General features: G+C 41.2%; 1 protein-coding gene across 1 annotated transcript in view; it reads right to left on the bottom strand.

Moving 5' to 3' along the window:
• arhgap15 (Rho GTPase activating protein 15) overlaps positions 1–16,888 on the bottom strand; it is a 576,367-nt gene that overhangs the window by 449,886 nt on the left and 109,593 nt on the right. The window contains exon 5 of the mRNA XM_067987193.1: positions 16,318–16,388. Within this exon, the coding sequence (XP_067843294.1) occupies positions 16,318–16,388 (71 nt within the window). The remainder of the gene's footprint in view (positions 1–16,317; positions 16,389–16,888) is intronic.

Here is a 16,888-nt window from a genome sequence, read left to right on the forward strand (position 1 = left end):
CTGGGAGGTTTTTCGTGTCTTCTTCCGTGAAGACAGACACAAAGTACTTGTTTAATTTCTCTGCCGTTTCCTTATTCCCCATCATAAATACTCCCACCTATCTGTAAGGGACCCACATTTGCCTTCACCAGTCTTTTCCTTTTTACATACCTATAGAAGCTTTCACAGTCCGTTTTTGTGTTTCTCGATAGCTTACTCTCATATTCTATTTTCCGTTTCATCATCAAATTCTTGGTCCTCCTTTGCTGAATTCTATAATGGTCCCAATCCTCAGCCTTACCGCTTTTTCTGGCAACTTTATATGCCTCTTACTTTAACTAATACAATCTATTAATTTCTCTTGTTAGCCACGGTTGGACCACTTTTCATGTTGGATTCTTGTGCCTTAAAGGAATATATATTTGTTGTAAATTATGTATTAATTCTTTAAATGCTAGCCATTGCCTGTCTACCATCATACCTTTTAATGTAGTTCCCCAATCAACCACAGCTAACTTGCGCCTCATACCTTCATAGTTTCCTTTAGATTTAAGACCCTAGTTTTGGATTGAACTACATCACTTTCAAACTTAATGAAGAATTCTATCATATTATGGTCACTCTTCCCTAAGGGCTCCTTTACAACAAGATTATTAATTAACCCTTTCTCATTGCACAATACTAGATCTAAAATAGCCTGTTCCCTGGTTGGTTCCTCAACATACTGATCTAGAAAACCATCTCATATACATTCCAGGAATTCATCCTCCACAGTATTAGTGCTAATTTGGTTTGCCCAATCTATATGTAGATTAAAGTCCCCCATGATTACTGTATTACCCTTGTTACATGCACTTCTAATTTCCTGCTTTATACCGTGTCCTACATTACCACTACTGTTTGATGACCTATAAACAACTCCCACCAACGTTTTCTGCCGCTTGCTATTTCTTAGCTCCACCCAATCTGATTCTACATCTTGATCTTCTGAGCCAAGATCCTTTGTCACTATTATACTGATCTCATCCTTTATTAACAGCGCTACCCCATCTCCTTTTCCTTTTTGCCTGTCCTTTCTAAATGTTGAATATCCTTGAATATTCGGTTCTCAGCCTTGGTCACCCTGAAGCCATGTCTCCGTAATGGCAATTAGATCATACCCATTTACTTCTATTTGTGCCGTCAATTCGTTTACCTTGTTGTGAATGCTGCATGCATTCAGATAAAGTGCCTTTAATTTGCCTTTTTAACATTTTTTTCCTATTTTGACCTTATTTGATACTGGCCTTTGTTTCCACTGCCTTCCAATTTCACTTATTACTTTTCTGCCTTCCACTTTCAGCTTTGTTACTCTCCCTTCTGAATCTCCTCTCAGGTTCCCAACCCTCTGCCAAGTTAGTTTAAACCCTCCCCAACTGCACTGGCAAACCTCCCTGCAAGGATATTGGTCCCGGCCCTGTTGAGGTGCAACCCGTCCAGCTTGTACAGGTCCCACCTCCCCCAGAACCGGTCCCAATGACCAAGGAATCTAAAGCTCTCCCTTCTGCATCATCTCTCCAGCCAATCATTCATCTGCTCTATCCTCCCATTTCTATACTCACTAGCGCGTGGCACTGGGAGTAATCCGGAGATTACTACCCTTGAGGTCCTGCTTGTTAATCTCTTTCTTGACTCCTTAAACTCTGCCTGCAGTATCTCATCCCTCTTTCTACCAATGTCGTTGGTACCGATATGGACCACAACCTCTGGCTGTTCACCCTCCCCCCAAGAATGTTCTGCAGCCGCTCAGTGACATTCATGACCCTGGCACCAGGGAGGCAACATACCATCCTGGAATCACGTTTGCGGCTGCAGAAACGCCTGTCTGCTCCCCTAACTATGGAATCCCCTATCACTATTGCTTTCTTAAACTTTCTGCTCCCTCCCTCCATCTCCGTACAGCTGAGCCACCCAGCATGGTGTTGTGGACTTGGCTCTGGCTGCACTCCCCAGAGGAACCCTCTCCTCCACCGTATTCAGAACCGAATACTGGTTGGAGAGTGAGATGCCCCCAGGGAACTCCTGCACTACCTGCCTGGTTCTCCTTGTCTGTCTGGCAGTCACCCAGTCCCTCTCTGCCTGCACTTTCCTAATTGTAAACAATTTTGCAACACCAAGTTATAGTCCAACGATTTTTATTTGAAATCTACAAGCTTTCGGAGGCTTCCTCCTTCCTCAGGTAAATGTCATTTACCTGAGGAAGGAGGAAGCCTCCGAAAGCTTGTAGATTTCAAATAAAAATCGTTGGACTATAACTTGGTGTTGCAAAATTGTTTACAATTGTCAACCCCAGTCCATCACCGGCATCTCCACATCATGCACTTTCTTAAGCTGAGGGGTGACCACCTCCTGAGACGTGCTATCCACATAGCTCTCAACCTCACGGATGCACTGCAGTGATGCCAGCTGCTGCTCAAGTTCCAAAATACGGAGCTCAAGCTCCTCCAGCTGACGACACTTCCTGCACCTGTGGTTGTCCAGGACACGGGAAGCATCCTGGAGCTTCCACATGGCACAGGCCGTGCATTCGACGGGTGTGAGCTGCCCTGCCATGCTTCGATTTATTTGATTGTTTACTAAACTTAACAAAAATAAATTAAGCCTTAAAAAAAGGCTTAATTTGTGGACACACTGAGAGATGCCAGACAGGTCAGGCTGCCCAAGGTATGCCCCATGCCCTCCCACCAGCACGCCTGCATCTGCAAGGAGAGGTGAGATTACCTCATTTTAGTAAACATGGTGCTGGTGGAGGATCCTCTTCCCGAAGAAAGCTGTCTTGTGGTATCACTACAATATGTGAATGCCTAACTTTAATGCTTGTTGGTTGTTCAGAAATACCCCAACAATATATTATGCCTTAAACTGCTTGAAAAAGAGTACTCAAAGGGTGATCGACAGTCAGCACCGCCTGACTAGCTGCAATTGTCGAGATGCCACCAATCTACAGTCCCTGGCACAGCTTCTTGTCAAGGACTGTGGAGACCTGTCCTCTCAGGGTCTTGGTCAGCACAGATTCATATGTAGTGTTGTGCCATCTGATGAAAGGACACCTGTCGCTGCCATGCAGCAGAGGGCTGACATATACAGAGGCAGTAACAGGCAGCTGGGGCCCAAAACCTGGCTACAGCTCCTTGCAGGCATAATGAAATGCTGACCTATGGGGATGGTACTGTGGAGTGGCACAAAGAGCCATTTCAGCAGCTGTTGGTTGTTGGGCTACTCTATCACTTGTCTGCAGACTCATCCCTGCACCTAGGGAACTGTTTCCCTTAATTTTCCTCTGCCATTTATTAAACCCCCTGCCCCAGCAACCTTGACAAGGGCCATTAATAGTTTGTAATGCTTTCTAAAGCACTCCAATTTTTGTACTCTTATTAAAACACTCTCTTTTTAATTATTCCCATTACATTTGTCTTAAATGCATTTTTTTCTTGTACACCACAAGCATCCTCCCTACACCTGACAGAGCCTGCACCTGGTGCTCTTCATAATAATTCAAATAAGCTTCCAATCGAGAATTGAGTACTATTTTGCACTTGACAATTTGGGTGGGATTTTCCATTAACCATTTAGAACTGACTTTGACCTGTAGATGAAAATTAGCTCCCAAGCCTCTCGAATTTGGCCAATTTCAGATCATCTGCTAAACAGCTGAATTTAGTTCACTTTAAACACACTGGGGAGAAATTTGTTCAAAATTGAGTGGGCAGTGGGGCAATTCAATCACCCCATTGACACTCAAGGCTCACCTAATGCCATATTCAGGTGGGCCCATAATGGGGCAAACAGTTCACTAGCCGAAAACTGGCATCAGCCTGCTTTACAATGCAAATTGAGGCCCTTACACCAGTTTGGGGCCCCAATGCAATATTCAGGTACAAATGGCATGATCTTGTGCTGCGCAAGCTCCGCCTAGTCTTGAATGGCCTAACCAATGGTCCTTAAACGAACTGCTGGAGGCTGCTCAAAAAACGGCCACAGGATTGTTTCAAAGTTATACTTTCAGGGAGCCAAACAGAGTAGGGTTGTTCCTCCTGGTTCCACAAAAATAATGTGAGCTGCTAGTGGCCCCAGACTCACCCCGCATGGTTTCATCCTCCCCCTCTCCACCACCCACCCCCATCCCCATCCCCTCCCAGGACCCACCTGCGGATGGATCGGCTTCAGAGCCAGCCGCAATTTATTAGGCTCCAACTGGCGAGCTGTACCTGAAGGCCCGTTTGGAACCCACAGCTTGCCACTTCCATTCAAATAAGGCCCAATGCCTTTGGTTCGGGCATCAAGATGGCATGGACTGGCGCTCTAGTGTTCGTCCACTGACTTGCCACCCGTTTTGGACACAAGTCAAATTTCGCCTTCTCTGGATCTGAATATACTTGTCTCTTGAAACAAATGGCCACAAATACAAGAAAATACAGAAAATTCTAGAAATACATAGCAAGTCAGTCAGCACCTATAGATTGGCTAATGGTCTCAAGGAGGGTTCTACTTGAATCAAAAACTTGTCTTTTCACTCTGCAGATGCTGGCTGGTCTTTTCGTCTCCACAGGGAGACAAAAGACTCCACTGCACAAGCTCTTTGCCGTTTGGTTGGCACACAATTGGTGTTCCAAACATTATCGAAGAGTTCTCCCGAATTCCCACCATAACTTCAGCAGAAGATCAGCAGAAACCCCGGAGAAACGATTGTTTGCAAGCCATTTTCTCCAGGGTCTCCACCAATCTTCCGCTGAAGTTATGTCGGTAGATTGATAATTTGAGGTGTTAGTATTCTTGCTGAGCCAATAACTACCATTTCTGGCTGGAGGCACAGTGGCAAACTAAAATGTGGGGGAAAGAATCATAAAAGACTCAAAGGTACTGTAAGAAAAATGAAATCCCTTATAATTGGCAGCCAACATTTCATTTTAATCAGTTTCTATGGGGGGTGAATTTCTACAGGGGTTCTCCTGTTCATCTTTCGTAACTTCAGAGGAAGAGCTGAAGAAACCTGGGAAAACTGGCCTAAATAATACTTATATCGCTTTTTCTGGGTTTCCACGGCTTTTCCACAGACATTATGGTAAATGATTGGGAGAAACCATGGACATTCACCCCCTAGATGATTAGATTTGTTGCCAGGAGAATCTGGTGATCTTCTACAGTTATAAACCCCTGTCTGCACTTTCTACATCTTTTGGGCAAAAGGAGGAACAAGAATCCAGTTTCTTCTCAATATTTTTCAAACTCAGTTCCAAGCATACACAACAGTAATGCAAAGAGGGCCAGTTCTTAGAACTGTGTAAAATTCAATAATGTGTTAAGATGCCAAATCTGCCCCGCTGTCCAGTGCCAATGTTAGATAACTTGCATTGTAGCTTGAAAAACTGAGATGTAGCTTAACACTAGGGGAGGACAATGCTTTGAGCACAGTGTCATTTGTTTTTGCCTCTTGCCGACAAGGATCAAATCAATAAATGAAAAGGCTGCTTTCATCTCAGAACTTAGACAATATTTCATCAAACGTACTTACCACTTGGATGTCTGCACTATTTGAAACACAAATCAAATATAGAAAAAGTATTTCTACATGAATAATTATAAAACAAAAGACACAGAGATTTCAGGATGCTCAGGCACTTCCTTGTTTGGTACTTACTGTGTCCAATCCTCCACAGCGGAAAGAACAAGATGCCCGTTGATGCAGTGTCATTGCCCTCCTACTGTGTCACATGCTAATTTACATATAATTAGCATTTGTTGTTAGCACTGGCAGGATAAATAGCAAGTTTGCACTACAGTAAGCCTGCAGAGTTTACCATGCAGGGTTGAGAGAAAATAAGACTCGAAGTTTTAGAAATGTCCTTACTTAAGCATTGGAATGTGGTTAATAGCCCTTAAAATGAGGAAAGCATTAACAACTGTTATTTACGTGAACAGTTAGTTCTTCATTAGCCTACAAGGTAATCTTATACAACTTCTGATAGTTTGGACAGTGAGTCAAAGGGCTCAATTTTGAAATGGTGGCGGGTTGGCAGAGGGGAGGGGGTGAAGGTCCGCGTGGCAAACACGAAAAGACAAAACTTACCATTTCTGACGCAATCACAACGTATTTGATGGTGAATAAAGTTCTTTCCGGGTTTCGGGCCTGACAGGCTGGCTGCCGACAGGAGCTGCAACGTGAGGGTTGGGGGAAAAAGAGAGAGCGAGACATCATCCAGCGCTGGAATGGAAGATCGTTGGGGGGGCGGGGGGGGGTGGGGGGAGAGTGGAAGATCAGGGAGGGAAGAGTGGAAGATCGGGGGGGATTCGGGGGGTGAAGAGGGGGAGATCGGACATCGGAGCAGGGTGGAAAGGTAGGTTGATGTTGTGTTTTAACTTTGTGCAATGGTTTTTTATTTAATTTATTTTGTTTGTTTTTGCTTGATCCGGCCCTTCACGTCTGGTTTCACCAGGCATGAATCAGAAGCTGTGGGAAAGCCGCCCAGGTAAGTTAAAAATTGTTCCAACTACCTAATATGACACAAGTAAAGTGCCTTAAGTACCTCAACGAGGTACAGTTGGTTCTTTAACTATCATCCCGCCGGCTTTAATTGCCGGTGGGACTTTCAGATTCGGGATGCCCGTGCGCACACAGGTGCTTCTGTGGGGAACTCAGAAGTCGGCAGGTTGGAGCCGGCTTCCGAACCCGCTCTGCATTTCTGCAATTTTTGCAGCCCCCCCCCCCACCGCCCCCAATGCGCCCGCAATTTACGTTTGAAATAGAGCCCAAAGTGTCAAAAGAGAAACGTTAACAATGAAACATATTGTGAAAAAATTACTTCAAATTTGTACTGTCCCTTATGAGGTCAGATTTGTACATTAACAAGATGAGGTAGAACTTCTTGGAGTTCAAGTAATGGCTTTTCTGAGCTGTTGCATTACTGGAATCTTAAAGATTCAGGTAGGAGGACATGGTTGTACCAGTCAGCAATCAATCTGTAAAATAAAGTTTTGTGCTTCTGTTGTGACCATTTTCCATTTGTTTGTAACATTATTTTAACACATATTGGACTACTTAAATTGGGTATAATGAATTACAGTTCAACCCCATACACTTCCAGATAAGATACTAAGTCCAATTTGCTGAATTATGGGTCTAATTCACCTCAGATGTGAAATTAGTGCCTCCAATCTAGTTTAGCTCAAACAATCATGTGTGATCATTCAACTTTTATACGGTTCATAAGGAACAAATTATTCTATATCCACATGGGACATTCATAAAATAATAATAATAATAAAATAAATTTACAGCATGCCACATATAAAGTTGTATCCTGCATGAATCAGGAGTCTACTGATCTTAGCTGATCTACTTTTATGCGAGCCAAAGGTAATTTTGCAGCAATTAATACTTACTGAAAAATAGTTCTTAAATGTTAGAAATAACCCAGCACAAAATACTGTTTTGATAAAACAAAGAAAATAAAAACCTTGTAGTTATTGCAGATGTAGTTGATTTAAAATGGCTCTCATTTGTTTTCTGGTGATGGTTTCCTCAGATTACTATCACACACCGCCAAATGTCGTTATATAGTTCCGATTCACAATGATCATCACCAGAAACATAACTTTCACTGCAGCCCATTACAGAACATTTATGTTCCATAGTAAGTAATTCAAACATAATCAATCTTTTAAGGGAATAGCGAAGAATCAGTCGTGCAGAATTTCTTAATGACTTCTGTGCAGTTCCACAATTGTTGGCAGAGAATAAATATAACACAAATGCCCACACTTTGGTGATTATGAAAATAAACTTTGATAATAATTAAGACATGTGGGGGAGAAATTCGTCATCACCAGCAGCACAAAACAGGCTCAAAGTGCATCAGCAGCTCATTTTACATCACACCTGATTTTCTTTTCCATTGAAGTCAACGGGCTGTTGATTTGCTTTCATACACGCTTTGTGCTACTGGCATTGACCAATTTCACTCCCATATTCTTCATATTTGGATAATTTTGGGGGGAGGGAGGTGTTGTGTAGAGCAAAACATTCTATGCTTAGCATGGAACAGTATAATGGCCCAGAAATTGCTGGAAAAATAATGGCAAGTTCATAGCGCTCGGCATTATTATTTCGTAAAAAAATCCAGCATTTAGCCTCAACAAAACCGAAAAAAATTGCATCCTCGCCATGAGCTTCCCCATTGAAATAAATTGCATGTAATGAAGTTGCTGGATTTACACCGTTAATGCAAATTAATTTCGCCGCAGCCATTTAGGGCTGGTAATTCATGTCGTATGGACCCTGTTATTGACGTGATTTATGGTCTTGACATGCCACTCAACCTTGGAGGCCCAGAAAGGAAACAATGAAACTGTGGACTCTCATTCCCATAGGTAGTAAATTGTTCCTAGTGGGTTTTAAAAAGCTTTTTAGTCTATCTTGGCAGTATTTTTGTGCCAGTCTTGCCATCCGCACTCCTATTAATGTTGGAAGGCAATCATTTTCAGGATGCAAAGCTGTTTCGACACTCGGTCTGAAGGGTAAGGTAAGAAGTCCAGTTCACGTCGTTTGCCGCGAGATGCGCCATTCCAACAATTCCTGGGCCAATGTACTTTTGTTTTCTTACCAAACATTATTAGTTACTTTGGCATGAAAAGAGAAAAGGAAAATCAGAGGCAGGAAAATGGAAGGAGGTGAAGAATCAAACTAAAATTAAGTACAGCCCACCAGCTTATTCTGACCACTTCATCCACTGAGCAAACAGCTCAGATTACAGATTTCAGTTAAAGTCAAGGTCAAACCTATTGAACCAGAAGTCAGATATCAAATTATTGTTAATTTCAAATGCTAGCCCCATCAAAAAGACTTCCTGCAACATACTAAGACCTAATAGCTATTCTAGCACAATATATTGAGACATTTACCATTTATGTACACTAAGCTCTTATCCACTATAACAACAGATGTTCCTTCGAATAAAATAAATATCCTAATGGCTTCCCTAAAAATCTGTTTAATTTCCCCAGCAGGCACCTCCAGAGATTGCATCCTCCAGGCTGTGAGAAAATTATACCAAGTTTCCCTTGATAGCTGCTCCACAGGTCCCAGTTGTTGACTCCAGCCTTCCCACAGACACTCCCGACACAACCTCTCTTCTTCGTACACTCTGTCATTTTGATTTTGGAAGTATTACTTCAATCACATCATCGTCATGCTTCTGTACTCTTAAAGGGGCTAGAATGAAACTTTTAAGGTTCATTTTAGAGAATTTCATCCAGATTTACATTTTGAGCTGAGTTCAACCCTACTGCCTATCGATTTGTTTCATTGTCCTTAGCCAAGTATTGCTCTCCTTGCCCTGAGAGAGAGAGATGCTGGAATATTTAAGAGTTCTCTCATCACTAACCAAATTTTGAACAAGCACTCTCTAGGCATTTGGAGCTCGGCCCATTTGGTCTCTGCAGTATCTTGAAGGGCCTAAATTATCTTGTTGAGAATGTCATTTCAGACATCTGGGCATTCTACTATTAGGTTAACATTTCCAAAGAGCTTTTCTTGGTCACTGGGGCCTGAATTTCAAAATATGTTCTTTTAAAAAAAAAATTTAAATGTCTTGCTTCATCAGACGCAAAAAATAATTAAAAAGTGACATTTCTTTGTATTGGCTGCTTTTTCATGGAAGATGTGATGAATGGGCAAAATTCAGATTGATGCATGAAGGATGTGAGTAGCAGTTGAACAACAAATAACAATGTATGATAAACACGGACAACCAATGCTAATGATGTTCACTGCCATGTTTAAAAGTTGCAGTGGCTGCTTTGAATACAAGCCTAATCACAAAATGTTCTGGGATAAAAGAGAAATAAAATATGCCATCTAAACTTCAAAGAAAAGGGAATCATCTCTGCATGAATGACAATAAATAGTACTGGGCATGTAATAAAATAACAACAACTTGCATTTATAAAACACCTTTAATGTAGTAAAACATCCCAAGGCGCTGCACAGGGGCGATCATCAAGCGAAATTTGACACCGAGCCACATAAGGAGGTTTTAGGACAGGTGACCAAAAGCTTGGTCAAGGAGGTAGGTTTTAAGGAGCGCCTTAAAGAAGGATAGAGAGGTACAGAGGTTTAGGGAGGAAATTCCAGAGCTTAAGGCTCAGGCAGTTGAAGGCATAGCCAGCAATGGTGGAGTGATTAAAATCGGAGATGCGCAAGAGGCAAGAATTGGAGGAGTGCAGTGATCTCGGAGTGTTAGAGTGCTGGAGGAGATTACAGAGGTAGGGAAGGGCGAGGCCGTGGAGGGGTTTGAAAACAAGAATGAGAATTTTAAAATCGAGGCGTTCCTGGACCGGAAGCCGATGTAGGTTAGCGAGCAAAGGGGTGATGGGTGAACGGGACTTGGTGCGAGTTAGGATATGAGCAGCAGAGTTTTGGATGAGCTCAAGTTTATGGAGGGTGGAAGAATGGAGGCCAGCCAGGAGAGCATTGGAATAGTCAAGTCTAGAGGTAACAAAGGTACAGATGAGGGTTTCAGCAGCAGATGAGCTGAGGCAGGGGCGAAGACGGGCAATGTTTCAAAGGTGGAAGTAGACAGTCTTGGTGATGGAGCGGATATGTGGTCAGAAGTTCATCTTGGGGTCAAATAGGATGCCAAGGTTGCGTGCGGTCTGGTTCCTAAAACAGCCAACAAAGCTAATGAAAACTAACTCTTCAAGGGACAAGATGTTTCAATAAGCATCATTCAGTTACAGGGTGATCATTTTATTCCTGTGTAACACATGCGCTGCTATTTCATGCGCACCCAAATGAGGTGGTCACCATTTCCCTGTTCATAATGAATTCTGCCCAAGCCTCACGGACAGTAAGAATTTTTATGGCTTCTAATCTTATAGTTAGATCACTAAAGACCACTTCAAAAGATTCCATGTTATTAACAATTTCTCTGAAGCGAACATCAGCTGGAACAGGAATTCTAACACTGCATAATGCCATTCTTGCTGCCATCACATAACAGATGTCAGTCCTAGGAAACAGCGAGAGAAATTGCCATACTCCCTCCTAACGGCAGGAACAATGTCAATCATTTATTCCGCAATAACATTGTGGCACCGAATTTCATCAGAAGCTGGAAATACCCTAAATCTGTGAAATTCTAGTCTTCATTCGCCTTTCTTACAACTTTAAGATATTGGGAAACTGATGCAATTCCTATTTCCTTATCTCTTATTTACTAGAGAAATTTGATTTGAATATAATATGGGGAGTGGAAATCGGCAGGTCCTAAAAAAAATTCTCTTGGAACTTTGAAAATGCCATTTGGACAAATTGTGAAAATAGCATTTGAACAAATAAGATTGAATTACGTCACAAATCCAAATTGATCACTTCTTACTGATGTGCCAGAAATACACATTGTGATTGAAAATGCTATGGAAAATTAACCTGTGAGCCTAGGAAATCGTTGTCTTTAAAGCTTCCTGCCAGCTAAAGGTAAGTTGAGAACAGCATCTTCCACTGTCTAGATGCTGCAGATTCAATCGTAGTCTACCACGGGCTCTGCTTAATGCCTCTTTCACATCTCTCAGCAATGAGTGGATACTGAACCTGAGGAATCAAATATCATGATATACTATACTCTGGGAAATAAAATAAATCCACACCATCACAATTTTATTTTTTTGAAGAAGATAGCATAATAAGCTATGGATTTTGCACTGAAAAGTTCTGCCAATGTAAAGAATCTACACCTGAAACATTTCTCATCCGTTCTCTTCACATACTGATACTATAACCTTTCATTCCTGGAACCATTCTTTGCTGATCCTCCTGAGTCCTGTTTCCATGGCTCTAATATCTTTCCTATAATGGGACACCAAGAACTGCTTCCTCTATGATCTAACCAATGTTTTGTTCAAATTCAACATCACTTCCTTGCTTTTGTATCTAATGCTCCTTACATAAAACTCATTTGCCTTTTTAAAGCTGTTTCCAATTCACTTCCACCTTTAAGGATCTATAGATTCAGTGGCATCAGATGCTCTCTTCAGCTGTTGAGAGTCTTACTATTATAGGAGTTGACTCATTCTGCCCTATATCAACTTGAACAATAGCATAATGTAAGGGTGTAAAAATAGCATTTCTTAAACTGATGTAATAATAGCATTTCTTAAACCAATCTAAATTTGTATCTTTCACAAATTTATTTTCTCAATGTTCCCAACAGTGGACTAAGTTACCATTGGGTGAAGAGAGACTTGACACAAAACAATAAGCTGCTTTATTCCACAGTACGGTGAAGGAACAGTTACAATTGGTTTCACTTATTTTCAAAAATACAACTTGTCTTCACATAATAATATAAAAACAATGAATATGATACATTATCCCGCTTCAGAGGGTTATCTTGCTTGACTTAAAGCTGATTTATTAACTCCTCCCTCCTGTGTTCCATCCTACTTACAGGCCTTTGTGGTCAGACTTCCCCTTGTTTCCACAGTTTTATTTATTTCTTAAAAGCCTGACTCTGGTGTTATCTTTTAGTCAAACTGAATATTCCCTTCCCCAAGAATAGAATCCAATCTCTCTCTCTGCTGCAAGACACCACAGTGACCTTGATACTTCGTGTACAGCCATTAACTGCATACCTATACTAACACGTAGTCACTTTATATGTAGGAGCCTTCCAAGGTGAGGAAGCTGGGACCAGGGATGACCAGGATGCAATCCAACTACATGAACACTGGTCATGCACTGGATTTAACCAAGCATGTTGTTATGGAGCAAGTGAAGTACAGAGGTGACTGCTTTAGTGGGGGTGGCAGGACTGCTTTGAAATAAAAGGCTGGTCAATCAGTTCTTGATGCACCAATCTGCCTGGCAGTGCATCACTTCCACTTCCTCCTGATCTCCTCCTTCTTTGCAGGCAAGGACAGAAGCTCTCACAAGATGATTGCATTGTGGCTGGTGCTGGGGTATACGAACATAGGAACATAGGAACAGGAGTCGGCCATTCAGTCCCCCGAGCCCGCTCCGCCGTTTGATAAGATCATGGCTGATCTGTGATCTAACTCCATATACCTGCCTTTGGCCCATATCCCTTAATACCTTTGGTTGGCAAAAAGCTATCTATCTCAGATTTAAAATTAGCAATTGAGCTTGCATCAAGTCATGGGTTTGTTGTTTTGTGCCTTGACAGTTGCCATCAATGGGGCCTTGCACTTTTGGGAACCTGGTTACTTGACAGAAGTGCCAGGTTCTCTCTACATGATCCTTCCTTTCCACTGGGAAAATAAAAAATTTGTTGCCCTTTACAATTTCTTGTCGACTGTCCCTGATCAGCCCTTGCTTTTCTAAGTGTTGACTTATTTCCTCGCGTATTATGGACTCCATGGGGGTTCATGTTCATTTTCAGCAGATAGAAATCTGGCGGTAGTAGATTGGCCATGTTAACGCATTCTGTCCAATTTTCCTTTGCGTTGGCTTCAGTGGAAAGGATAATTGTGAGGGGTATATAACTAACGGCTGATCTGCTACCGCCAGATTTCTGCCTGCACCGCAAGTTAAAATTACTCCCTGGAGGTTTGCCCACAACTTATAATTTCTTGGTTTGTCCCTTTTCCATTTCTTGATTAGAGGTGTAACATCTGCCTCACTCCATGTCTTTGGCACAAGTTCCAATTCCAAAGAATGTGGGGGAATTATGATTGCAACAAAATTATTTGCAACACATGGTTATAGTTTGTGAGAAAAGGATTCTGCCTTAGATCTTATTGTAAACAGGGTACAGGGAATACATTTACAAATTTAGAAATATAAAATATGCCATCAAATTCTTTCAAAATTTTCAATAAATGCATCCCACCCCACCAACAGCAGCAAGGCCAGACAGAAGGCAGGAGTAAACGATGGAAATGTGAAAGCATTAATTAAAAGGATAGACAATAATATTTTGAAATATTTGTAGCTAGAGATTCCATAGTACTGCTATCTCCTATCATACTACAAACCCTTCACTGTAGGAGTGAAAGGAGAGGAGAGTTGTTGCCCCTCTGGTACTGGTAGAAGTCTTGATCTTGGCTGCCTTTTTTTTGACCTGAATCTTCCAATCAGACCACTTGTTGTGCACTTCAACCACTCCCATCCTGCATGAGATAGCTATGCTCAGTTTCTGAGTGATGTTCTGCCAGTTACTTTTGGCAACATTAATCAATCTCCTGCTGAATGAACTCTGAAATTCTTAAAGGAAATAAAGAGGGACAAAGCATCATTGAGAACTGAACGATACAGATGTCCATCTCTACTTCTTCTAAAATGACCTTCAATTCCTTATCTGAATTTTTTCCCCTTCATTTTTGAAAAGGAAAGAAATACAGATACCTTTGCAATACTCTTGAACATCTTGCTCAATTTAAGTCCATCCTCTAAATTATAAATGATACTGATTTCAATGTCATTTTTATTCACTTTAAACGTCCTGCCTTGCAGTTTTAAAGTCAGGAAGCCGTTGATTAATGAACACAGCTTGCATGAATGGAAGAAAATTAATTGTTTATGTCAGCTCAGAGATGCCATTTAAAATTTTTTATTATATGTGTGTAAGGACTGAAATGATTGAATGATAGAATTTTGTAATATTCCATTTTCAGTTCTTACATATAATAGAACACGCAATTGAGTGATGGACTAAAGCTTTTTAATTGGCATCAGTGCTCTTGGTAGGTTATCTAGAAAGAAACCACAATTTAATTGGCAGCATAGAATATGACTTTTGAATAAAACTCAGTGGTAGCAACATTCAGAGTACTCAGTATTCATTCTTCAACACTTGTGGTTGGGGCCAATATAAAGAGTAACCCTTTAATTTAAGGGGAAAAGTGGTGAGTAGCAGAAGAGGAGATCCATGTCACAGTAATGGGATTATAGCTTACTCTAGAGCAAATACATTATTGTAGAAAAGAAGATAAAGATTCATTCAATAATTGATCCAAATGACAGAAATCAATTAAGAACCTGCTGTAAAAAGGAAGGGAGGAAATCATAATATTAATGAATAAAGTTCTAATAATGGAACATTTTAAATTGCATGCCTGCCTCTTTTGCTAGTTTTTACACAGTACCATCATCTGTCCCATTCTGAATTGCACTTAGTTCCATGTACTTCACTCACACCAACAGCAGACTTGACCGGGAACATAAGCAGACATTCTAAGAACACTTACCTTCAAGGGAAGTAGAAAGAGCTACCTTACAATTGGATAATTGCTTTCTATTTATACACTTATCTCTTATATCCCATACAGTTATTGCACAATACTATTTTGGTGAAATTAGAATTTGGAAATGTAGCAGACAAAGCAGTTCTGGATTACATTCAGTTCACTCATTAACTTGTAATATATGTAGATCTAGACAGCACAGCAACCTTTAGGGAATCATAAGAGATATTAAAGTTATTAATCTTCTTCTGAGTTTCAATCTTACTACTCCACAGAATCTCAATATATCTGGTCCGCTGGCCTCGCCGGCAGCAGTCCAGAGGTGGGTCCCTAGGAGGGAGGAGAATGGGTGGAGGCTGATCGCGACTAGCAGCGATCCTTGGAAAGATGGGGGTCTCCTGCTCCTCCTGGCACCATGTTAAACCTAAAAAAAAAGAGTTATCTTTGTGGTGGCAGTCACTTGCTAGACCACATCCATGCCTGGAAAACCTGAGTGGAGTAGGCCAACACCTATTCCGTTCAGGGCAACCCAATTTCCCTGAGGGGGCCCAAAAACACGTGTTAACCCCTCATTACTATATGTAAAGGGCTTAATGTCTGCTTTAGGCCCATTTGCCTGAAAAATGGCCCAACCCAATATCGGGTTGGACATCTGTCAGCTGTCGTTGGGGCACATGATGTTGGTCTCCAAAATTGGCCCTCATTGAGCCCATTTTGAGTTCATAAAATGGGCGCAATGAGGTCCAATTACTACCCTAAAGTCTCTTCATGGTAAAATGCTTGCCTTTATTCCCTTCAAATCCATTATCTTTCTACACAAATATTGTCACTGCTAGTTACAGGCAGACATAGATTGTGTACTGCATTACACAAGAGAGCTTAATGAACAGAATAGTACAATACACCAGAGGTCTCTTAGGATTGAACATTCATACTGCTAATTGTATTGGTGATATTCTCTATGAAAATTGAAACAAAGCAGAATAAAGTAAAACATTTAACATAAAAATAGGCATTGTCTTAACAAACCTAGTAGCAGCCAAACTAGTACTGGATGGCTGCCAATGCAGAACAGAAAGAGCAGAAGCTGTTCAAACATACCTCAGTTTTTTGCCACCCTCTGTAATCTTTGCTTTATTAAGGAATCCATTTTTTGCCAGTGGTTCTAAACACTGAAATCAACAGGATAGGACACAGATGAAAAAAAAAACACAGGTAAATAGAAAACAACCATGAAATAGAACAATGAACTTAGGATCACTCGTATTAAACAGCTTTATAAATCTTACAGAAACATTTCTGGTGTCTATCATCTACATTATGATTGTTAAATCTATGTCACCTTTCTTATCGGTGAAGTGTCTTTTTCTTCCTCACTGGTTAAGTTTCCAATCAAGCTACTCTAGGGGCCAGAAATCACTCCCAAAATAATGGAGGAGCTCAACAGCACTCTCAGTTTTTAGTGGCAAATTGAAGGAACAAGTTCCCGCGTTTGCACATGCGCATTGCAATAGGAGAAAGCATTGAAAAAGCACCAACTTGCTTATCTGCCCAGCTGGAAAGAAACTAATTATGCCACCAAACAGGTACGCTTAAAAATACCAGGTCTAAACTCAGTTTTAACAGCGTGGTTAGTCTTAATGATTGCCAAACAACTAAAAATTAACTTTTA

The sequence above is a fragment of the Heptranchias perlo genome, chromosome 7 (assembly GCF_035084215.1).
Source record: "Heptranchias perlo isolate sHepPer1 chromosome 7, sHepPer1.hap1, whole genome shotgun sequence".
Lineage (NCBI taxonomy): Eukaryota > Metazoa > Chordata > Chondrichthyes > Hexanchiformes > Hexanchidae > Heptranchias > Heptranchias perlo.